A 24,890-nucleotide genomic window follows, 5' to 3' on the forward strand; every position below is an offset into this window, starting at 1 on the left:
AGTATGTGAGCCCTTGGATTTAATAATGGGTTGACCCTCCTTTGGCAGCAATAACCTCAACCAAATGTTTTCTGTAGTTGCGGATCAGACCTGCACAACGGTCAGGAGGAATTTTGGACCATTCCTCTTTACAAAACTGTTTCATTTCAGCTATATTCTTGAGATGTCTGGTGTGAACTGCTCTCTTGAGGTCATGCCACAGCATCTCAATCGGGTTGAGGTCATGCCACAGCATCTCAATCGGGTTGAGGTCAGGACTGACTGGGCCACTCCAGAAGGCATATTTTTTTCTGTTGAAGCCATTCTTCTGTTGTTGATCTACTTCTGTGTTTTGAGTCGTTGTCCTGTTGCATCACCCAACTTCTGTTGAGCTTCAATTGGCGGACAGATAGACTTACATTCTCCTGCTTAATGTCTTGATAAACTTGGGAATTCATTTTTCCGTCTGATAGCAAGCTGTCCAGGCCCTGAGGCAGCAAAGCAGCCCCAAACCATGATGCTCCCTCCACCATTCTTAACAGTTGGGATGAGGTTTTGATGTTGGTGTGCTGTGCCTTTTAATTCTCCACACATCGTGTTGTGTGTTCCTTCCCAACGACTCAACTTTACTGTCATCTGTCCACAGAATATTTTGTCACTTGCACTGTGGAACATCCAGGTGCACTTCTGCAAACTCCAGACTTGCAGCAATGTGCTTTTTTGGGCAGCAGTGGCTTCTTCCGTGGTGTCGTCCCACGAACAACAGTCTTGTTTAGTGTTTTACGTATCGTAGACTCGTCAACAGAGATGTTAGCATGTCCCAGAGATTTCTGTAAGTCTTTAGCTGACACTCTAGGATTCTTCTTAACCTCATTGAGCATTCTGCGCTGCCACTCATAGGAAGAGTAGCAACAGTGCTGAACTTTCTCCATTTATAGACAATTTGTCTTACTGTGGACTGATGAACATCAAGGCTTTTAGAGATACTTTTGTAACCCTTTCCAGCTTTATGCAAGTCAACAATTATTGATTTTAGGTCTTCTGAGATCTCTTTTGTTCGAGGCATGGTTCTCATCAGGTAATGCTTTTTGTGAGTGTTTTTTTATGGGGAAAGGAAGCTCTAACCAGCATCACCAATCTCATCTCATTGATTGGAATCCAGGTTAGCTGACTCCTGACTCCAATTAGCTTGTATTGAAGTCATTAGCCTCATACTTTTTCCAACCTAGACTGTGAATGTTTAAATGATGTATTCAATATAGACAAGAAAAATACAATCATTTGTGTGTTATTAGTTTTCTATGTTTGTCTATTGTTGTGTCTTAGATGAAGATCCGATCGAATTTGATGACCAATTTATGCAGAAAACCCAAGTAATTCCAAAGGGTTCACATACTTTTTCTTGCCACTGTACGTGGCACCTTTGTGTATGTTAACATGCTACACTAGATACACTTATAAATGTGGATGACTGGGACATTTAGCTTTGGTTTATGATAGCAGTATGTTCCCTCTTGGTGGGTCATCCATTTCAAAGCATTTTGACTGTTTCATAAAAGTCTCCTCTCTCTCTCTCTGTCCAGTGCTCTGTATGTGGTAGATCTGAAGAAGTTCCGCAAGATAGCAGCAGGAGACCGACTGCGTGGCCAGTACCAAGCCCTGAGCCAGGACCCCAACAGTCTGTCCAACCTGGACCAGGTGAGAGGGGACATCACATACTTCTCTCTGTCTCAATTGCAGGACAACTACTGAGTTACAATGACATCCCCGTAGCAGAGGATCTTGTTTCCGCTTACCTTTTGACAATTCCGTCAGTAAATGTCTAATTACTATTCATTGAAATGTAGAGTAAATGTTGGTTTTCATTCTGATAGGACCTGCCCAACAACATGATCCACCAGGTGGCCATCAAGTCCCTGCCCCAGGAGTGGCTTTGGTGTGAGACTTGGTGTGACAACGCATCCAAGACCACCGCCAAGACCATTGACCTGGTGGGTCTATTTTCTATCTATCTGACTGACTGACTGAGGAAGGGAATCTCATTACTATGCCAGACATACTCTTACTGATGGAAATGTCTATCCCCCCCCCCCCCCCCTGAATAGCAGCAAAGATATAGAAGTCTCCATCCTCTACCCCTGCAGGAAGCAAGAATAATCCTAGCTGATATTTACCAGCTAACATAGTCAAGAATAGAAGTGTCATTTACACATTCAATTCCACTGCTGTGAGCTGCAAAAAAGATATTATTATTTTAGTTTAGTTATGGGATTATATAGAGTAAAGTACATTTTTCTACAGTAGCAGTTGACCGTCCTAGTGTGGCTTTATCAGTTACAACCTGACTGTCGTAGCAACTTCCGCATTGGGACTATAGCTGTGAGTCCACTTGCCCAAAGATGAGGCCATCATTTTCTTAGTCTATTCCGCAAGATCTTGTAAAATGTAGAAGTGCTAACAGCCTCCCATAGTCATTTTTATTGAGGAAGAGCAGTTCACACTAAGTGCCAATATCTTTAGTATGCATTATCGAGTGTGACTCTTATGTAAAGTCCATGATTTTGACTCAGTTTTATTGCATATCCTCTTAGGCTCCATAACTTCTATCATCCATCCAGTAATGCTAATGTGTTTGGCATTTATCGGCTCTAAGTTTTTGTGATGACAGTAGAAAATATGGGAAATTGGTGTTATTTCCCCCATCTCCTAAACTAATTATGAGTACAGAGTGAAGAATTGGCTGTGGGAATATCTGACAGGCTCACAATGACTGGAAAGTGAAGCATACTATTTTCTGACCCTGAGACACCACTGGGCACCACCGATACATGAGAAAGACTAATGTCTCTTTAATGGAGAAGGAAATCGGATCAGCTTTAAATGGTAGCTGCAGACACCGGGGGGGGGGGGGGGGGGGGTCCATTGTTCTGGTGGAAGAAGTCATGACTGATGTGTGTGTCTGCGTTATCTGCAGTGTAATAACCCCAAGACCAAGGAGCCCAAGCTGTCGGCGGCCGTGAGGATTGTGCCCGAGTGGGTGGAGTACGACAACAAGATAAAACAGTTACTGAGAGACGTCCAGGAGCAGAAAGACAATGACCGAGCGACGCAGACGCAGAGCCCGATGCCTGCACCCTCCTCCTCTACAGAGAAGACGGGTTAGTATACAGAGTCACTCAGTTTCTAGTCCCGTTATAGCTGCTCCCATACAGGAGAGAAGTCTCTGAACATATCAATCTATATCCCAATGGGCACAGATGCCAATTCGACATCCTATTCCACGTTGGTTCAACGTAACTTCATTGAAATGACATGGAAACAATGTTGATTCAACCAGTGTGTGCCCAGTGGGATGTGTGTATCCATTTATTTTTGTCCCTTTCTTTTAGATTTTTTGATGTAGTTTTCTCTACTTATTTACAGTTACATCAAATACAACCCAATGTCCTAACAGGTCTAAACTGTACCCGATAACAGCAGTCATTTCTCACCGTCTAACTTCCAGGCAGCGAGCGTGATGAACTCTAGCACCTGCCCACACTGCTGAAGAGGAGAGGGGCATATTTGCACCTAATTCTCCGATGAAGCTTGAAGACTACAAAGACGATGTACATTTCCCACAAACGTACTTAGCCAAGAAGTATTACGCCCTCCCTTTGAAAAGACAGAGACACGAGAATTATTATTTTTTTTTTTAAACGAAGGAGTCCTATGAAGGAAATCATTTGACGTAACCCTTTCTTGTGGTCTAATATAAACTTTATGGACAGTAGTTTGCTTCATGGTCTTCTCTTATGTAAAGAAGTATAAAGGGTTAAGAGGTCACTGTTGGTGAAAGCCATTTGCAGTCTGTAAAAGGCATTTGAAATGATTGCACTGAGACTGTATGCAAAGAATCAAATGAATACGGCTCATTCATAAGCTGACTTTGTGTTCTCTGTGCTCTGTTAAGATCGATCAGCTGACTTTTGAATTTTTATATGACAACATTCTTAGCATTTTCGAGCACCAAGCCACATCTAAATTGCCTGGCAATGTAGGCTGCTAATGGGCCTTTTTAGTTTGTCTGTTATTGATTGGTGTGATATTGCCATTGACTTAAATGCCCATCAGCGCTTGGAGACAATGTTACATTTTGATAATTGATTTCTTGCAAACCATTGCAATGGAGGCTCACGTGGCTCATATCTGTACATTAATGTGCTCTGCTGTATAGGGGATGTAATCAACACTACACACACTGTGGTCTGAGAGTCCCACAATTCGGTCTGTCTGACTGATTGCTTCACCAACCATTTCAAATCTCTGCCAAGTGATGCAATACTGCAAATGCTTTGTTGCCAGATAGGGATCACCTTTTCCTGTAATCACTGGGAGGACATAATCTCAGCATTTCACTATCCATTTGCGAATATACGTACGTCACAGTAAGGTACAATCTCAAACGATTAAGTTATCATTGTTTACATACCTTGTGTTTGTTGGTTAAAGTATGTATATTTTAGACTGCATTTTTCAATACCTTAATGTACAGCAAATCTTCTCAGGAATGAAATAGGTGGTGTTGATGCATTATCAAAACTCCTTTTACACCTGTCACTGTCTTAACAGCCAATAGCTTGCTCTTAAAGTTCAGCTTTCACCTCAGTGTGTCAAATCAAGGTGTTTGTCTTTGTCAATTTCAGGTGTGATGAATAAAATCTCTTTGCTACCAAAACCTCATTATGTATATGAACTGCCATTGTGTCAGTGTGATTGATGGAGGTGTGATGTGTGCCCTGGCAGAGGTACAGAACATGCTTATGAATATGAATTCTAATATTACTTGTCTGAGAGAAAGTGTATTATTCTGATATTTTCAAACTGGTTATCACGACCCATTCTAATTCACTTGCAGTCTCTGCACTCCACAAACAGAATATTAGGTTATTGAGGTCACTGTGTGATGAGCCCCAACATCAAGTGTAACTGGATCGTGCCATTTCCCTTACATAAAGTCTCGTAGGCCTAAGTTGCTAGTCGGACATTCACTATTAAAATGTGTTCTTTACGGCCCGCAATGGAAACATGTTGAGTATTTTGCAGCTCGAGACCAATATCTAGGAGTTGATACATGCCGTGATGACGCTGTTTGCTAATGCTCAGGCAGCGACTCATGTCTCGGCAGACTATTTTGCAACGTAGCCTATTCATGACTCAGCCATAACCCTTGTAATTTATAACAGTAACACTGTCGTCGATATGTTCCCTGCCTTTGAGTCAGTATATTATATAGCACCATCTTTGGTTTCTTTTTTCTTCTCTTCCTTGTCCTCCAGTGGGTGGCCTAGGCATATCCATTTTTGCCGCAGCGTGGGAGAATTCTAGAAGTGCACACTTCGGGAGACAGGAGAGATTTAAAAGCACGTTGTACCCTTTACAGTCAGCACTTGTATATTGAGCAGTTCATATTTACATAAGTATTCAGACCCTTTGCTATGAGACTAAAAATTGAGCTCCGGTGCATCATCCTTGAGATGTTTCTACAGCTTGAAGTCCACCTGTGGTGAATTCAATTGATTGGACATGATTTGGAAAGGCACACCTGTCTATAGAAAGGTCCCACTGTTGACAGTGCATGTCAGGACAAAAACCAAGCCCAGGTTGTAGGGATTTTTTGCAGAGCTGAGACAGGATTCCGTCGAGGCACAGATGTGGGGAAGGGTACCAAAAAGGTTCTGCAGCTTTGGTGGCCTCCATCATTCTTAAAAGGAAGAAGTTTGGAACAACCAAGACTTAGAGTTGGCCACCTCGCCAAACTGAGCAACCGGGGCCTTGGTCATTGAGGTGACCAAGCACCCAATGGTCAGTCTGACAGAGCTCTAGAGTTCCTATGTGGAGCTGGGAGAACCTTCCAGAAGGACAACCATCTCTGCAGCACTCCACCAATCCAGGCCTTTATGGTAGAGTGGCCAGATGGCAGCCACTCCTCAGTAAAAGGAGAAACTTCCCAAATACAGGTGTGCCAAGCTTGTAGCATCATACGCAAAAAGACTTGAGGCTGTAGTCGCTGCCAAAAGGAGCTGAATACTTACAGAAGTGTTTTATTTTTAATAAATTAGCAAACATTTCTAAAATCCTGTTTTGCTTTGTCATTATTGGGTATTGTGTGTAGATTGAGGGAAAATCCCTTTTACAAAAGGCTGTAACGAAACAAAACGTGGAAAAAAAAATCAAGGGGTCTGAATACTTTCTGAAGGCACTGTAAATGTATAAATGGGACATTACTGAATTCCAAAAGGAATGCCATGATACTATAAGCATAAATAGATCTTTATTTACAATTCGCAATGACTCCATTCATATAAAAATAGTACTGTATCTATGTACACATTAGGAATGGATACCAATTTTCAGTGTACACCACAAAAGGTGTAGTCGCTTTGGAATTAACCCAGAACTCAAATTGAAGATGGGAGTTGCTGCAAAGATTAAAAATGTTAAAAAGTCGCATCAGAGAATGTAGCTCCAAAAACATATCATTCAACAGAAAAGACATCTTTAATCTGTACAAGTTGTCTCAGACATGTCATCATGAAGGTAATTGTGCTCTCCCTGAACGAGAGAGAGGTTAAGCTACAACCATACTGGATGAATGCCCAGAAGCTCCTCTCTTAAGGCTCACTGGTAGTTGAATTTGAAGTTGAACTGTCCGGAGCTGAAGGGGTTAAAGCCCTGGAAACCACTGTGAAAGTTCTGATGGTGTCCACCCTGCTGGCTCTCTGGGTCCATGGGGTCCTCGCCATTGTCAAACTTCTGCCTCATCTCTGTACAGGCACACAGACAGACACAGCATTGTTAACGCTGTTAACAGAGCAACAATAGACTTGAGTGGAGGCATTCAGCGTTTCGAACCTGAAAGATCGAGAGCAGTTGAGAACCCTACGCATATTTGACAGGTGGCTAGTTTTTCATCCATATGACAGGAGACACCATTTGATATTAATTGAACGGGTAGGTAGACAGCACAGAGTCCTCCCAAACAATGTGACAAGAGTACTGCTAAATCAATACAACTAAAGCGCAAATTGAAGGTTTGACCATCTAGCACAGAGGGTGATGCATACAACATGCCCAAATAAATCCTAGAAGTATACTAAGTGACATTTTATATAGAATGTCATGAAAGTATTGATTGGCAGATGAAGGATAAACATTTCTACTGCGTTGAAAATGCACTAGAGAACTTGGGTCTGTACAGAGTGGTGCATGATGAACTCTGGGTTATCTGACCCTATACATCTGTCTGCTTCAGTCTTCATTGACAGCTGGTTAGTGAACAGCTGGTGGGGGGGGGGGGGGGGGGGGATAAGCTCTGCCCATTGGACATTTACCTGGATCAGTGAGCACTTCCTTGGCCTGAACAATGTCAATGAACTTCTTCTCTGCCTTCTTCTTCTCCACAGGATCCTGGAAGTTGTCTGGGTGCCACTGCTGGGCCTGCTTCCTGTAGGCCTTTACGATCTCCTTCTTCTGGGCAGTCCTGCAACAGGGACAAACAGAGGTAATACAATTCTGTTCTCCTCGACAGTGTTCTACATGAGCTATAACTAACAGAGCACCCCAGTCCCGACCAGCATAGCGGTTTGTAATGCACCTCTTAATGCCCAGGATCTTGTAGTAGTCTCTCTTCTGGGACTGTTTGAGGAGGCGCTGTGCTTTCTCAAGCCCTTCCTTGATCTGCCGGTCATTCTCACTGTGCTCGCGGGCAGTCTCATAGTCCTTGATAGCTGCAGAGAGAGTAAAGCCCCATAAATAACCTGTAATACGTGTGTATTCAATTGGGGGGGGGGGGGGGGGGGGGGGGTCTATACAATACCCCCATTATTTTTGCAGTACCGAAGTCTGGTTCTGGTGATTAACCAGGTATGTATAATACGCTGTCTCGTCAAACCCAATCATCTTAAGTTCAGTGTGCTGTGCATCGATTCCAGCAGCCTGTGTGGACTAGAAGGTGGCGTGTGGTGGTTGAAGGCAGCCGTACTCTGTGAGGCGGACGGGCGGGCGGCTGGGCGAGAGGGAGGATTTAAGAGATGCTGCGGTTTACTGCGCCCTGTGGAGCCTGACAGTTTAAAAGCCCACATGACCGAGTCTGTGATGCTACCACCCACCCGCCGCTCTCGGTGTTCACGCCTAAGCAGATAAAGTGCCTTAATGACAATTTACGCCTCCTTTGCTGCCCAGTCAACATCCCCTGCGGTTGCTAGGCTGGTGTTTAGGAGATGGAGCCCTGGTGCGGGTAGCGCGCGCAGTTCCGACTGCCCAGATAGCCTGTGGCTACATGGAAGCTGCCTGAGCCGCATCGCAGCCAGCCACACATCCACGCTATTTATACACCGCAAAGACACTCACCACACAAACACGCCTCCGAGGCTAAGAGAGAGCTTTCTAAATCACCCGATTGTTTTGGAACAATTCCATTCACACTTTCCTCCTTTTAAAAATGTACTATTTCAAGTCTACATCCATGACTAGCCTTTCAACAATTTGTCATGAGAATTGTTGGTCTAGCGTAGCAGTAGGATTTGGAAGTACACACCTACACTGTAGCAACAACTCCAGAGACCACAGGTAAGACTTGGCAAAGTGTTAAGGTCCCTTCCGTTTGGACCGGTACAGATGGCACCACTGAGCCTGTGTTTGTGAGTGTGTGAGTGTGTTGGCTCTGCCACCACTGAATTGCTAGTGGCTTGATTAACGGGGTGCTGTGCAGCCTGGGAGGCAGCAGAGCTGTATATCACTCCAGGTTTTGCTTACTGCTTACTAGGGTCCAGATCAGAGGGGAAATTGCTCCCTCTGCATTTATAATACTATTGCATCACTTTGAGCTGACTAAATCACTGTTGAACAGAAAACTTAAAGTTAGAATATATTTTTCCTCCCATCCTTTTTCAAAATTGTAGTAGCAATGTGTCTAACAAATAATTGCTTTTCATAGACTATAGATGAACGTTACTCCAATAGTAAAACAGTGCCCTCTAGTTTTATCCTTCAGAATAATTCAGTCTACAAAGCCTCAACACCACTCCAAAAAAACTGAAGCCAAGACCATGTTGAACAGCAAACCTGACAAGATTCCACTGTTCAGCATGTTGTATGGACAGACTCATCCATGTCAGGAAAAAGTCAGATGCAATTAGAGAAGAGGTGAGCTCCTCCCATACGAATGTAAAAGTGCTTTAAACACTGGAAAGAGCACTATATACAGTGAAATCGGAAAATATTCAGACCCCTTCCCTTTTTCCACATTGTAAAGTTACAGCCTTACTCATATATATATTATCCTTATCGACACAACACCCCATAACGATGAAGTGAAAACAGGTTTAGGAATGTTTGCAAATGTATTAAATAAAAAACAAAATACCTTACAAGTATTTATACCCTTTGCTATGAGACTCGAAATTGAGCTCAGGTTCATTCGGTTTCAATTGATCATCTATGAGGAGGTTTCTACAACTTGATTGGAGTCCACCTGTGGTAAATTCAAAAGATTGGACATGATTTGGAAAGGCACACACACACACACACACGTCTATATCAGGTCCCACAGTTGACAGTGCATGTCAGAGCAAAAACCAAGCCGTGAGGTTGAAGGAATTGTCCGTAGAGCTCCAAGACAGGATTGTGTCAAGGCACAGATCTGGGGAAGGGTACCAACAACAATTCTGCAGCATTGAAGGTCCCCAAGAACACAGTGGCCTCCATCATTCTTAAGTGGAAGAATTTTAGAACCACCAACAACCTTACTAGAGCTGACCACCCAGCAAAACTGAGCAATAGGGCCTTGGTCAGGGAGGTGACCATAAACCTGATGATCACTGACAGAGCTCCTGAGTTCCTATGTGAAGATGGGACAACCATCTCTGCAGCACTCCACCAATCAGGCCTTGATGGCAGGGTGGCCAGACATAAACCACTCCTCAGTAAAAGGGCACATGAGTTCACCAAAAGGCACCTAAAGACTCGAAACAAGATTCTCTGGTCTGATGAAACCGAGATTCAACTCTTTGACCTGAACGCCAAGCGTCACGTCTGGAGGAGACCTGGCACAATCCCTTTGGTGAAGTGTCGGTGGCAGCATCATGCTGTGGGGATGTTTCAGCAGCAGGGACTGGGAGACTAGTCAGGATCGAGGGAAAGATGAACAGAGCAAAGTACAGAGAGATCCCTGATAATAAAATAAAAAACCTGCTCCAAAGCACTCAGACTTGGGTGAAGGTTCACCTTCCAACAGGACAATGACCCTAAGCAGAGTAAAGACAACGCAGGAGTGGCTTCGGGACACGTTTCTGGATGTCCTTGAGTGGCCCAGCCAGAGCCCAGGTATGAACCCTATCTAACATCTCTGGAGAGACTGAAAATAGCTGTGCAGCGACGCTCCCATCCAACCTGAGAGGATCTGTCGAGAAGAATGGGAGAAACTCCCCAAATACAGGTGTGCCAAGCTTGTAGCGTCATACCCAAGAAGACTCTAGGCTGAATACTGAATAGTTATGTAAAGGTCAGGTTGAAGTCAGAAGTTTACATACACCATAGCCAAAGACATTTAAACTCAGTTTCACTATTCCTGACATTTAATCCTAGTAAATATTCCCCGTTTTAGGTCAGTTAGGATCACCACTTTATTTTACGAATCTGAAATGCCAGAATAATAGGATTTATTTCAGCTTTTATTTCTTTCATCACATTCCCAGTGGGTCAGAAGTTTACATACACTCAATTAGTATTTGGTAGCATTGCCTTTAATGGTTTCACTTGGGACAAACGTTTCAGGTAGCCTTCCACAAGCTTCCCACAATAAGTTGGCTGAATTTTGGCCTATTCCTCCTGACAGAGCTGGTATAACAAAGTCAGGTTTGTAGGCTTCCTTGCTCGCACACGCTTTTTCAGTTCTGCCCACAAATTTTCTATGGGATTGATGTCAGGGCTTTGTGATGGCCACTCCAATACCTTGACTTTGTTGTCCTTAAGCCATTTTGCCACAACTTTGGAAGTATGCTTGGTGTCATTGTCCATTTGGAAGACGCATTTGCGACCAAGCTTTAACTTCCTGATTGATGTCTTGAGATGTTGCTTCAATATATCCACAATTTTCCTTCCTCGTGAAGCCATCTATTTTGTGAAGTGCACCAGTCCCTCCTGCAGCAAAGCACCCCCACAACATGATGCTGCCACCACCGTGCTTCACGGGTGGGATGGTGTTCTTCGGCTTGCAAGCCTCCCCCTTTTTCCTCCAAACATAAAGATGGTCATTATGACCAAACAGTTCTATTTTTGTTGTTGCATTTCTCCAAAAATTAAGAGCTTTGTCCCCAAACGCAGTTGCAAACCGTAGTCTGGCTTTTTTATGACGGTTTTGGAGCAGTGGCTGAGCGGCCTTTCAGGTTATGTCAATATAGGACTCGTTTAACTGTGGATATAGATACTTTTGTACGCGTTTCCTCCAGCATCTTCATAAGGTCCTTTGCTGTTCTGGGATTGATTTACACTTTTCGCACCAAAGTTCATCCATCTCTAGGAAACAGAACACGTCTCCTTCCTGAGCAGTATGACGGCTGCGTGGTCCCATGGTGTTTATTCTTGCATACGATTGTTTGTACAGATGAACGTGGTACCTTCAGGTGTTTGGAAATTGCTCCTAAGGATGAACCAGACTTGGAGGTCTACAATTTTTTTTCTGAGGTTTTGGCTGATTTCTTTTGATTTTCCCATGATGTCAAGCAAAGAGGCACTGAGTTTGAAGGTAGGCCTTGAAATACATCCACAGGTACACCTCCTATTGACTCAAATGATATAAATTAGCCTATCAGAAGCTTCTAAAGCCATGACATCCTTTCCTGGAATTTTCCAAGTAGTTTAAAGGCACAGCCAACTTAGTGCATGTAAACTTCTGACCCACTGGAATTGTGATAGTGAATTACAAGTGAAATAATCGGTCTTTTATTTTCAACGATTGTTGGAAAAATTACTTGTGTCATGCAAGTAGATGTCCTAACCGACTTGCCAAAACCATAGTTTGTTAACAAGACATTTTTGAAGTTGAAAAACTAGTTTTAAATGACTCCAACCTAAGTGTATGTAAACTCCAACTATGTATGCATGTATACACAAATAAAAAATAAAAAAAACGTTTCTTTGTCATTATGGGGTATTGTATGTAGATTGAGGGAAGAAAAATAAACTAATTCATCCATTTTAGAATAAGGCTGTAATGCAACAAAATGTGGAACAAGTCCAGGGGTTTCAATACTTTCTGAATGCACTGTAAATTATGCACTGTAAAGCCATTGAATTATTACAAATGAATTAGATATTACCTTCCTCGTACTGTTCATCCAGTAGGTAGGCCTCTGCTCTGTCCTTCAACACATTCACATTCTGAGGGTCAGACTGAAGGACCTCACTGCACACTGTGATGGCTCTGCTTACATCCTGCTGCTCCTGAACAAGGACACGAAGGGACATGCTCAAACTACAAAACCAAACTCAGTCAAAAGACACGTCTACATTTCATTAGTAATTCAAAAAAATGTTTATTGTCCTGTCAAATCTGCATTAGACAGATAGTCATACCTGTGCCAGACAGTGGCAGATGCGCTCCTTTGCATGGTGCGAGTACTGGGGAACATTTGGCTCAGTCTTAATCACGGACTCGTATTTACTCACTGCATCTCCATACCTACACGTTTGGGGTAAAACAGGAGTCTTAGTGACGTCTTGCCGATAGAATTTTACACAACCTTCGCCGAGAATATCACCACACACCCAGACCTACAGTACCAGTCAAAAGTTTGGACACGCCTACTCATTCAAGGGTTTTTCTTAAATTTGGACTATTTTCTACATTGTCGAATAATAGGGAAGACATCAATGCTATGAAATAACATATGTAATCATGTAGTAAACAAACAAGTGTTAAACTAATCATTTTATATTTGAGATTCTTCAAAGTAGCCACCCTTTGCCTTGATGACAGCTTTGCAAACTTGGCATTCTCTCAACCAGTTTCATGAGGTAGTCACCTGGAATGCATTTCAATTAACAGGTGTGCCTTGTTAAAAGTTACATTTGTGGAATTTCTTTCCTTCTTAATACGTTTGAGCCAATCAGTTGTGTTGTGACCATGTAGGGGTAGTATACAGAAGATTTGGTAACGAGACCAAGTCCTTATTATGGCAAGAACAGCTCAAATAAGCAAAGAGAAATGACAGTCCATCATTACTTATAAAACATGAAGGTCAGTCAATCTAGAACATTTCAAGAACTTTGAAAGTTTCTTTAAGTGCAGTCGCAAAAACAAAGCGTTATGATGAAACTGGCTCTCAACTGGCCACAGGAAAGGAACACCCAGAGTTACCTTTGCTGCAGATGATAAGTTAATTAGAGTTAACAGCATATCAGATTGCAGCTACAATAAATGCTTCAGAGTTCAAGTAACAGACACATCTCAACTGTTCAAAGGAGACTGTGAATCAGGCCTTCGTGGTCAACTTGCTGCAAAGAAACCAATAAGAAGAAGAGACTTGTTTGGGCCAAGAAACACGAACAATGGACATTAGACAGGTGGAAATATGTCCTTTGGTTCCAACCGCCGTGTCTTTGTGAGACGCAGAGTAGGTGAGCGGATCTCTGCATGTGTGGTTCCCACTGTGAAGCATGGAGGAGGTGGTGTGTGGGTGATTTGCTGGTGACAGTGTCTGATTTATTTAGAATTTAGAACCAGCATGGCTACCACGGCATTCTGCTGCGATACACCATTCCATCTGGTTTGCGCTTAGTGGGACTATCATCCAGGCTGTGTAAGGGCTGTTTGACCAAGAAGGAGAGTGATGGAGTGCTGCATCAGATGACCTCCACAATAACCCAATTGAGATGGTTTGGAATGAGTTGGTGCACAGAGTGAAGGAAAAGCAGCCAACAAGTGCTCAACATATGTGGGAACTCTTTCAAGACTGTTGGAAAATAATTCCTCATAAATCTGGTTGAGAGAATGCCAAGAGTGTGCAAAGCTGTAATCAAGGCAAAGGGTGGCTACTTTGAAGAATATAAAACATTTTGATATGCTTAACACTTTTTTGGTTACTACATGATTCCAGATGTGTTATTTCATAGTTTTTATGTCTTCACTATTATTCTACAATGTAGAAAATAGTAAAAATATTTTAAAAACTTCAAATTTTAGACTGGTACTGATGATGCTAAATGTGATGTCAGATCCATTTAGAGAGAGTCTGCTTTTAATAGCTTATTGGGGGAGAGGATATGTATGAGAGGAGAAATAAATAATTTATAGGATACACACAGTATCTACAATGGATGTGTTCTCTGCTGATCCAAGGGTATATTATTAATACACACACAGGAAGACAGCGACACACAGACAGCGACACAGACAGGGAGAGAGGGACAAACCAGACACACAGACAGCGACACACACGCAGACAGAGGGACAGTGACACAGACAGCGACACAGACAGCGACACAGACAGCGACACAGACAGCGAGAGAGGGACAAACCAGACAGACACAGGGACACAGACAGCGACGGACAGCGACACGGACAGAGACAGACAGAGACAGAGACAGGCGACAGAGACAGCGACACAGACAGCGACACAGACAGCGACACAGACAGCGACACAGACAGCGACACAGACAGCGACACAGACAGCGACACAGACAGCGACACAGACAGCGACACAGACAGCGACACAGACAGCGACACAGACAGCGACACAGACAGCGACACAGACAGCGACACAGACAGCGACACAGACAGCGACACAGACAGCGACACAGACAGCGACACAGACAGCGACACAGACAGCGACACAGACAGCGACACAGACAGCGACACAGACAGCGACACAGACAGCGACACAGACAGCGACACAGACAGCGACACAGACAGCGACACAGACAGCGACACAGACAGCGACACAGACAGCGACACAGACAGCGACACAGACAGCGACACAGACAGCGACACAGACAGCGACACAGACAGCGACACAGACAGCGACACAGACAGCGACACAGACAGCGACACAGACAGCGACACAGACAGGGAGAGAGGGACAAACCAGACAGACAGGGACACACACGCAGACAGAGACAGACAGAGACACAGAGACACAGGGAGAGAGGGACAAACCAGACAGACAGGGACACACAGACAGGGACACACACGCAGGGATACACACGCGGACACACACCTCTGCTGCTGGATCAACTCCTCTGCAGACTGGATGTGTTTGTTGAGCTTCTTGACTTGTTTGTAGTGGCTGTAACACTGTTCATGGTCTGGGTCCAGCTTCAGACATTCTCGAACCTCACTGGAGACAGAGAGGAAACACCCAGAAGAACCAGATGAATTACATCTAGGGATGCAGCTTTGTCCAAAAGTAACGTGCGTGTCAATCTCACATTCACGGACAGTCTTACTTGAGGGACATTTCGTGGTCACCCAGGTGGTAGTAGATGGTGCTGAGTTTGTAGAAGGCCTGGGTGTTGTCACTCTTCAGTTTGGAGGCAGCCGTCAGGTCACTGATGGCCTTGCCCATCTCTCCCATCTGGATGAAGCACTCTGCCCGCAGCTCTCTAGAGCTGACGTCCCACACACACGTCTGGCAGGGAAACAGTACAGCTCAATGTGTGTCAACAGATTTGGTATAATGTTATGTTAGTGATGACAGTGACAACATCTAGTCTCAGGAAGAACAGCCACAGATCATAGTGTACTAGCAAGACTTGCTTTATCTCTGACATTAGGAGTTGAGTCAGGTGTGCCACTCACTTCAATAATTAGGTCCAGTTGGGCAGCAGCGGTGATGTAATCCTTGCGGTCAAAGTTAGCCCGTGACTGAGTCACCCACCTCTGGATTTCATCAGATTTCTTGAGACGACTTTGGGCCTCCTTCTCATCTTTGTCACTAGGGTTCGAATTGAGCTGGAAGAGAGAACCATTCCTTTTAACCAGTAAAAAAAGGGAAGGAAGCACACCAGATACTACAGCCTATTTACCTACCTATTTACTTGAAAAATAAAGTTACATTCCTTGAAAGGATGAACCCACTATTGCAAATACACTTCAAATAACGCTAATTCTTAAAAGCTTTTACCCATCACTCCTCCCTGTACTTACAGTCCTGATCCCTGAACCCATTATTCACCAGCATAGTGCTCATCATCGCCATGATAGCAATCTTAGTTAATGGGACATACTTTACAAATAGACTTGGCTATCCTATGAGGATTTCTTGCTAGCTCAGCCCTGAGCAGGGGAGTGATGAATAAGTGTGATGCGTTACAGCATGCCTGTGTAGTAAACTGCTGAAGCAGCAGGATAGCATGCACCTCTAGCCAGAGTTGTCCACAACATACTGGCAAAATATGGCACACATAAAACTGTACAGGTCCAAATGCATATTGCCCTCCAGCTATGACTCAGTGCCGCGCAATAGCATGATAGTTGACTTCAATTATGGAACGTTCCACACCTTGAGCGGTCTCTTAAAATCTACTTCTACTAGCATTTTAAAAACCAGCATTACATTGTGTCTGGGAAGCCATCTGGGAAGTGTCCTTGAATACATAATTTTAAGCCAAACCAAAAACACTCTCAATCCTGCTATTCTACATTGTAATAAAGTACATTATTTTGCATAGTGTTCCTCATTGTGTCCCCTCCCAGTATCTGAAGAGGGATGTGTAAATGACAAAGGCCCAAGGGGCTGCAGACCCAGGACAATACCTAAGGTGACAAGTGACTGACATTCAAACTCTACTTCTAGAAGAATTAGGCGACTTCAACATTTCCACTGCGTATACCTACCCACTTAATGGAGTCAAATCATTAAAAGTAGAACTGCAAGGGCATTTATGTCTTCTGGCGATGTTATGAGGCTCCGGGCATAACTGTAACACTAATGGAAAATCTATCAGTGATTTTCACTCTTCATCCTTAAAAAATGGGCACCTGAAAACTATCCCCGATGGGCAAGAGGAGAGATGACTAGACATCCAATTAAGCTTGGTTTGTACATTGTGTTCAGTAGGACAGACAATTTCACATTTCCAATGTTAATTTGGCTTATTGAATGTCTGATATAAATGATAAAAATACCAGGCCATCTAATTTCATAACTGTATTTCATTATACTTATTCCTGTTCAGGTAGGCATTGTTAAATCTTAGCCTTAGGCTATTTGCCAATGAATATGGCAAACAACAAAGCCAGTATCTACATTATCGCAAGTGCATTAGGTTGATCTGAATAATTTTTTGTTGTTGAGGGATGTACTGTAGATGGAGCTGTTTCCACTGGTCAATACTGACATCTCCTGGCTGCTACTCCTTAAAGTCACCAGTGGTGTAAAGTACTTAAGTAAAAATACTTTAAAGTACTACTTAAGTAGTAATACTTTAAAGTACTACTTAAGTAGTAATAATTTAAAGTACTACTTAAGTAGTATCTGTACTTTATTGTTTATATTTGACTAATTTTACTACATTCCTAAATAAAATAATGTACTTTTTACACCATACATTTTTCCCTGACACCCAAAAGTACTCAATACATTTTGACAGGAAACTGGTCCAATTCACACACTTATCAAGAGAACATCCCTTGTCATCCCTACTGCTTTTGATCTGGAAGACTCACTAAACACAAATGCTTCATTTGGTAATTAATGTTGGAGTGTGCCCCTGGCTATCCGCCAATCAATAACAAAATTATGCCGTCTGGTTTGCTTAATAAGGAATTTGAAATGGTTTATACTTAAGTACATTTTAGCAATTCCATTTCTTTTTGATACTTGAGTAAAAAAGTATTTGGTTTTAAATATACTCAAGTATGACAATTGTGTACTTTTTCCACCACTGCAAGTCACTTCCAGTGAGATGGTTACAGTATGTTGGCATTACTTACAACTTTCTTAAAGTCGCTCTCTGCTTCATCTAGTCTCCCCTGCTTCAGGAGTAGATTGCCTCTCTGAAGTCTTGCCTGTTGGAAGAGTGAGAGACGAGATAAGAGCGCGTTTGATCTTAATCAAATTTACTTTAGTTAGTCTTCCTCTAGTCGAAAAAGACTTTAAAACACATTAACAGTAAACTACTGTTAATAAACATTTCAAGCATACACAGACCTTGAAACTAAGACAAACACTCTTCCTCTTATGTTTCTGCTGCTAAAAGTAGACAGTGGACTCACCGATGTGAAGTCTGGTTTGAGTTCAATGACTTTGCTCAGATCCGGCAGAGCAGATTTAGATTTGCCCATGGCCAGGTAGACTGTCGCTCTCCTGTAGTAGGCCATGTAGTTCTTTGGATCCCCATCTGAACATGATCAAACACAGGCAATGACAACACACACATATACATACATATATATATATATACACACATACATACATACATACATATATACACATATATATAATTAAACAAATTATAAAATATTATTATAAAATATATGTTAATCATAAAACCCTTTTAACTTTACTTTAAAAAGTAAACATGAATATTCAGTTTGATTTTACTGTCAACAATGTAAACCCTTCAGTACTGACCAATAGCAGCATGGAAATGAGAGAGTGCATCAGCCAGCTGTCCAGCAGCAAGGAGTTTCTTCCCCATCTCCAAATGGTTCTCCAAACTTCCATCCTTGCCACATACCCCTGAAACCAAGGAGAATGTCATCCAAAATGTAAGTAACCACGATTTGTGCATATTACAGTATTTCCACCTCGTAGCTAGTCTTCCATTGCCTTGTGATTTGATACAAAGTGGCTAGGTAGCTACTTCACTGATGATTATGGTGACCGCGTAGGTGCTTTTAGCAACTCGGGTGTATTTACATACAATTGAAAACAACGCTGGTGTATTAGGTTGCACAAAAACAGTCCATTGGCCGCCAGATGTTAAATACAATGACTTCCATCAATCACGTGACACCATTCATTCCTATGCGAGGACTCAATAGCGCATTGAAGATAAATGAAGTCGGTTTAGTTATAACAAAGATAGACGGTGTGTCGTTTCAATTGGAAACAAATGAGTCATAGTGTGCAGAACAAGCAAGGAGGTGGGCAGAGCCAAGCATGAGCTAGCGAGATCCTATTGGTGCGTTCTAGCATTATTTGCATATTTCCGTTAGGGAACACCCACTCTGCCAAGTGCGCGTGTGCAATAAAGCAATTCACCTTTGCACTCCTAAACGCCACCATTGTTTAAACTTTGGCAACGGGTAAAGTCTACAAAGCTTAGTTCACAACAGATTTTAGTTTTGAGAACATAAAACTGTTTTGGGATCAAATGTTTCAATGATGAGAAAATTAGCAGAATGTCAGACAAAATCCATCTCTTTCCATATTCTCCCACTGGGCTTCCTCTCACTACCATGAGTGGAAACGGTAAGCGGATACTTCACATTTATATAGCCGGTGAAATATCTGTCTTGTTTTACGAATTTATATCCACAACTTGAGTTACTCCAGGAAGTGATGTTGCAGGCTAGCTCAGTGCTGCCCACTAAGAATGCAACTTTCTGTTTACTATAATAGGGATCCTGCTTTCTGCTAACAATGCCTGCAGTACAGCCAGCAGTCGGCCTAGAACTACAAAGGCTTCAATGAGGGGGCAGTCATGCTCCCCTAGTTAAAAACAACTCCGTCTCAATTTTACTGTACCGGTGGGCAGGACGGTTGGTTATTATGAGGGGGGAATTTGAGACAATATCTAAAGGATCGTATTATTAAAACACTTTCCAAATGTGGGTCTGGACCATTTTTGGTTGGTTTTTATGAGGGGGAAATTAGTCTAAAAGTCCCCCACAAGTCAATTATTTTTGTCCACATATGGCGCACGTGCAGTACTCTGATTTTGGCATGAGGTCAGCAGAGAGGACGTGGGAATACAACAGACCCACGATTGGAAAGTACGTTAAATAATACGATCATTTGTATCAAATTCCCCCGTCATAATGGCCAACAGTCCCGCCCACCGGTACAGTAAGTTTAAATATAAGTGAAGTGTATTTCAACTTCTGGCGGACTGTTTGTGCAACCCAGTACAACTGAAAGCAACGCTAGTGTATGTAAATACACCCGCGTTGCTAAAAGCAACTTACCGCAGCTGTGAAAGTAGAAACATTGTTGCCATGTAAATACAACTCCGTGGTGTAACGTTAGCAAGCCAGGTACCTAGCTAGCAAACAAACCGGTGTATGTATGTACGCAAATGCCAACACAAATGATGGAATACATGAAGCACATGTTGTTGTTAGCTTTACAAACTAGCTAACGGTTATCTCCATTGAAACTCAATCCGGCAACCTAGCTAGTTATATACTCTAGCTAGTATACTTGTAGTTACTGTCTGTAGGGCAGGTTACTGAACCTGGTAGCATACCTGTAATAAAACATAGGTTGAAATCCATTGTCTGAGAAGGCTTACCTTCGTATCGCAGGTCAATCAAAACAAGAAGAAAAGGAACATAACTTAAAATTTTGTGCACAACTGGGTTTATTGCAACCATAATGTAACTGTCTATAGTTCTTAGAAATAAAGGAAAATACTACCTACGACAATTCAAACTCTCACGAATTACTTGACAGTCCCATTTTTAGCTAGATGACAGCTAGCGTTACTCAGTTAACCAACCAGACATAAAGCGAGTCCACCGGTCGTGGGTGGCTCTGATTGGGCCATTTGTTGGAAAACTCCGCCCCCCACTGTTCGTTCAACGGAGTCGAGCCACGGCAGCACAAAAGTAAGCAGTAAGTGCGTGTCATTCAGTGAAGGGCCAGAGGCTAGTATGAAAAAGCATTTATCTAGCTGTAGGCATGTTCAGTCACGGTTTTGAATAGAAGGCTCAGCCAACAATTAAATATTTGTCTCTGCTGTAGCCTAAACTGATGATGATGCTTATTGATACGGGGTGCAATGGAAATCAAGTACGATTTAGGTTAGGTAGTGTTATGAATTATTGGAACATATGATCAATGTTTGGGATCTTTTATTCACATATAAAATACATTTCAGGACATGGGATGCAATATAAAGCGTACAATGGAAAAACAGTTGATTTGAAATCTAGAGCATGTCATTTAAAAAATAAAATCTATAAAACACACCTTGATTGACACCCTTCCCTATGTGCAAAGAAACTGCAAATGAGGCCCCCAACTGTCCGAGCCTCCACATCCAATGGAAACACCTACTTCCATTTCTTTACCTATTAGTATCTGATTAAAAAAAAAATACCATGAAGGTGTGTCATGCATTTTCATTGTTTAAAGCTCCATGTCCCTCCCTTATACTATAATAGCTGTGAAGTGTTTTCATATATTACTGAATACAAATCTAAACCCCTATTTAAGTATTGGATCTACATAGAATTGATAGATGTTTACTAACTCTTGTGCCCTGAAATTGAGATCCTGAAATTCTACTCTTACTTTGTTTCCATAATAAGAGAATGCAGTCATGGAACACAACCCTGAAACAAGACAACTCGACTGTTCGAGTTCACCCAGGAACCCAATGATCAGAATAACCACGTCAACAACAAAAATAAAATGTTTACCAGACACAAGATAGTTAATCCATCCATCAAAAGTCCCACTTGCGTTTGTAACCTCAGATCCTCCTATCTTAGTGCAGAAGATCCTCCTATCTCAGAATCCCAAGATAATAGAGGTGATAATCAGAGCCCGGAGCATATGGATGCCCCCTGTCCAGGAGGAACAAAGAGACCATGGTTTAGTCACAAACCTTTCAATTCACTACTGCACAATACCTCATCCATTGTTGTACAGCATTAAGATACCGGAGTACATTTTCCTCTTACCTCTCAATGAACCTAATGCAGTTTTATTATTTTGACATACTGTTATAATTTAAAAAAAGACTCCTTCATCCACTTGAATTGTTCACTTACAGTTCAATGCGAACATTGATGGGATACCATTGCAGTTGAACACTCCTGTTGAATCAGAAGTGCAATCCTTCCAGAGATTGGAGAAGTAGTTTGAAGTGGTCAGAACGATGCTGTCTACCTCAGAGCAGGTCCAGATCTCAGTGGCATTGTAGAGCAGACCAGGATCCATCCACTCACACAGAGCACTAAGCAGCCAATCTCCATGCACATTGCTACTGTTCTGTAGTTGATTGCTGCCTCTCTGTATGCAACAGACACCAGGCAGAGGGAGAAAGCCAAGTAATGGCAGTTGAGCTGTTGCCGTCCCTTTCAGAACTCAAACTGTGAAGAACTGTGAGCTATCGGGAGAAGGAAGGCTCACCTTCTTCCACCACCCCCACCCCTCCTCAACACATTGAGAGCGTGTCTTTGTGTATATCATCACACCTCCTCTCTCCAAACTGATGGAAAAAGAGGCAAGGTGTATGCTGACCGATGACTTTTCTCCCCATGAGGGCATGCCATGTTTGTTATTGGTACAATAACCAGGATTCTACCAACATTAAGTTTGTTTCGTATAGGCCTAAAAACACAGGTCGTGTTCATATTATGACTTTGCCATAATTTTCCTTATAGGTTTCAGTCTGCACTAGAGGTTTTACGAAATAGTTGTGTCTGCAATAATCACTCCATTATTTCTATTGCATATCCAAAGTTGTATTTATATTCATAAAAATATCAAACATATCATAATTGCATACAAAGATCCTTCTCATGTCATACTTTCACAGAATCTCATCTTTTCTGGGTGTATCAATCATACAGACAGAAAACAGATACGCTTAACAGTATGTGGCAGATGTGTAAATTAAAACCTATGGCATAGCAATACAATACATAGCAATACTATCTTAATTTGACCAGTTAAACAGCAGGAAAATAATCCTGCAGGGACAGGAAATGTGAATTATTATGTGGATTGAAATTAATTGACTTTTTTTGTCGGGGTTGATACAATTTTAGTTCCGATAAAGCAAATCTGAAAATTTTACATGGAAATTACAAACTTTAGAAGCCTTTTAAAACCTCAAATACACTAGAATTAGCATTTCCTTCTGTGCAGGAAAATTCTCTGCAACAACAGAGTGATCAAATGAAAATTGACCTGAAAAGACTAGATCAAATAATGTAGCTGGGAAAAAAACAATGTTCACAATTTCCTTAATAGACTTTATCTTAATGGTATTTACAAACACATTGTCTGGAACTAGTACTGTAGCCAATGCCACTACACAAAAGCATCTCTGTCTGACAGTTTCTCAGGTGTTATCTGGGAGATCCTAGTGAGTTTAGAGCTGCTGGTTATCCCTGAGCCGTAGGATCTGTACTGTCTGGGTGGTCTGTAGTATCCAGTGTAGAGGGTTCTGCCTCCGGCCCGAGAGGCCATGTATGTTCGTGTTCTAGGACCTCCATGGGCAAGCACCACTCTGAAATAATGAGACACACAATAAAACATATTTCTCATTGTTCTCATTATTCAATGAAGGCAATACAACGATGGCACACTAGAATGATGGGATCTTACTGTTCAGAGATATAATGAATATCTATCATTCTGATCAAATGACTTGTTCAAAACAGTTTTCTTACTTTGCTTTAGGGAATAGGACTTTGTACACAGTCACAGCATAGAGAATGGCCCCTAAGAGGATGCAAAAAGACCCAACCAATCCTATAAAAATGGGAGGTCCTAAGTCATACCTTAGAAAATAGTAGAAAGCATACATCAGTACAGTTACTAACATGTGCAGCTGTTAATTTGTATTTTTAATTTCAAACAGATTATTTGAAATATTAATTTTACTTTAGGATTCCTGGCGAAGATTGAGTGAAAGTTGTCCTTGCGACTTTGTTGATGTATAAGCAGTATGCAGCTAAGTCTGACACACCTGTGTGAAGAGGTTTCAGTCATACTAGGAAATGTTGATGGGAAAAAAATAAGTCATCTGGAGAAATTAACAGACCATGGACAGTACTTACCACCGACAAAGTGAAATACGGATCCAGCGAACAAAAGCATATCCTTGTTTTTTCCCCCTCCTCCAATATAAGTGCACTCCATGCCAACAAAGCAAAATATTGCACCAAAAAACCCAAGGGTTAGTCCACACATCAGCAGGCCTCTCACTCCCTGAACGATAGCTGTAAAATAATATATATTTGAAAAAAATAAAAGGAGAAGAAGATATGAGTCAACATCAGCACAACGTTTTTGTTGTTGCTCTTTCCATTAGAAAAGCGCGACAAGCTCTCAAGAATTCAAAGTCATGTTTGAGTATGAAATAATGCAACAGGATGGTGATCAATTTGCAGAGATCCTACAATGTAATTAATATACCAGAAAGTCAGATGTTTGAACAATGTTCTTACGTTTGACAGACCACAGCACAGGGAAGTCTCTGCAGTTGGTGACTGCTGTCGAGTCTGTGAAGCAGTCCTGCCACAGGTTGGACCAGTACCAGGCCACCTTGATAATGAATGAACCTCCCTGGCCACCTATCTGGGTGATCCTCCAGTAATCCATTGCCATAGTACAAAGTACAAAAAGCCATCCCAGCGTTGAGATCAGGAAACCAGAAACCTGGATCAGCCTTTTCCTCATGGTTCCAGGTGAGAAAGGATGGGTGTGCTAACCTGCTGCTCCTAGGCACTCCTGAAGAGGTGCGCGTGAGGGATCGAGACTCAGGACACACGTGATGCCGGGACTGCTGCAGGATGTTGGTGCTTGTTGTCTTGTTTCAGTAGGTGATAACATGTCTCTCTGGACTGGATGACATGGTGTGTGTGTGTATAGGAGCGTTTTGATATGGACTCTGTTGTCAAAACCATGATGGAAGCTGTTTACTGTAAACTGTAAGGAGTGTGGGTCTAACTTGAAATGAATCAC

The 24,890-nt window shown here is 42.3% G+C and overlaps 3 protein-coding genes across 8 annotated transcripts in view; 1 reads left to right on the forward strand and 2 right to left on the reverse strand.

Annotated features, from left to right (window-relative positions):
- The window catches only part of uggt2 (UDP-glucose glycoprotein glucosyltransferase 2), a 45,102-nt gene extending 40,401 nt beyond the window's left edge, over positions 1 to 4,701 (forward strand). For all 4 annotated transcript variants that reach the window (XM_036974548.1, XM_036974549.1, XM_036974550.1 and 1 more), the window contains 4 exons: positions 1,563 to 1,677; positions 1,854 to 1,970; positions 2,954 to 3,137; positions 3,485 to 4,701. In XM_036974548.1, coding sequence (XP_036830443.1) covers positions 1,563 to 1,677; positions 1,854 to 1,970; positions 2,954 to 3,137; positions 3,485 to 3,507 — 439 coding nt within the window. In that variant the 3' untranslated portion in view covers positions 3,508 to 4,701. The remainder of the gene's footprint in view (positions 1 to 1,562; positions 1,678 to 1,853; positions 1,971 to 2,953; positions 3,138 to 3,484) is intronic.
- A 1,569-nt stretch (positions 4,702 to 6,270) lies between these two features.
- Positions 6,271 to 20,731, reverse strand: dnajc3a (DnaJ (Hsp40) homolog, subfamily C, member 3a). 3 transcript variants are annotated; one of them, XM_036974552.1, is made up of 12 exons: positions 20,604 to 20,731; positions 18,594 to 18,701; positions 18,236 to 18,360; positions 17,954 to 18,028; positions 15,818 to 15,970; positions 15,466 to 15,647; positions 15,237 to 15,356; positions 12,595 to 12,700; positions 12,339 to 12,462; positions 7,616 to 7,748; positions 7,353 to 7,501; positions 6,271 to 6,785 (listed from the first exon to the last, which is right to left on the reverse strand). In XM_036974552.1, the coding sequence occupies exons 2-12, from the start codon at positions 18,658 to 18,660 to the stop codon at positions 6,640 to 6,642; spliced, it is 1,380 nt and encodes a 459-aa protein (XP_036830447.1). In that variant the 5' UTR covers positions 18,661 to 18,701; positions 20,604 to 20,731; the 3' UTR covers positions 6,271 to 6,639. The 3 variants fall into 3 exon arrangements, with proteins under 3 accessions (XP_036830447.1, XP_021452958.1, XP_021452959.1); XM_021597283.2 differs by having other exon boundaries at positions 20,434 to 20,702; XM_021597284.2 differs by having other exon boundaries at positions 20,479 to 20,700.
- Positions 20,732 to 21,025: 294 nt separating this feature from the next.
- On the reverse strand, positions 21,026 to 24,830 carry LOC110520160 (claudin-10). The gene is made up of 6 exons (XM_021597285.2): positions 24,374 to 24,830; positions 23,984 to 24,145; positions 23,808 to 23,892; positions 23,594 to 23,704; positions 21,965 to 23,430; positions 21,026 to 21,757 (listed from the first exon to the last, which is right to left on the reverse strand). Exons 1-5 carry the CDS (start codon positions 24,603 to 24,605, stop codon positions 23,232 to 23,234), a joined length of 789 nt encoding a protein of 262 aa, XP_021452960.2. The 5' UTR covers positions 24,606 to 24,830; the 3' UTR covers positions 21,026 to 21,757; positions 21,965 to 23,231.
- Positions 24,831 to 24,890: the final 60 nt, after the last annotated feature.

The sequence above is a fragment of the Oncorhynchus mykiss genome, chromosome 3, assembly GCF_013265735.2.
Source record: "Oncorhynchus mykiss isolate Arlee chromosome 3, USDA_OmykA_1.1, whole genome shotgun sequence".
Lineage (NCBI taxonomy): Eukaryota > Metazoa > Chordata > Actinopteri > Salmoniformes > Salmonidae > Oncorhynchus > Oncorhynchus mykiss.

Coding starts and splice junctions, on each gene's coding strand:
- dnajc3a (XM_021597283.2), bottom strand. CDS start 20,560: ATGGTTGCAATAAACCCAGTTGTGCACAAAATTTTAAGTTATGTTCCT. Junction 18,702..20,433: donor CAACCTATGTTTTATTACAG/GTATGCTACCAG, acceptor CCTTGGTTTCAG/GGGTATGTGGCAAGGATGGA. Junction 15,357..15,465: donor GACCACGAAATGTCCCTCAA/GTAAGACTGTCC, acceptor CTCTGTCTCCAG/TGAGGTTCGAGAATGTCTGA.
- LOC110520160 (XM_021597285.2), bottom strand. CDS start 24,605: ATGAGGAAAAGGCTGATCCAGGTTTCTGGTTTCCTGATCTCAACGCTG. Junction 24,146..24,373: donor TGTGCTGTGGTCTGTCAAAC/GTAAGAACATTG, acceptor ATTATTTTACAG/CTATCGTTCAGGGAGTGAGA. Junction 23,705..23,807: donor TCTTCGCCAGGAATCCTAAA/GTAAAATTAATA, acceptor CTATTTTCTAAG/GTATGACTTAGGACCTCCCA.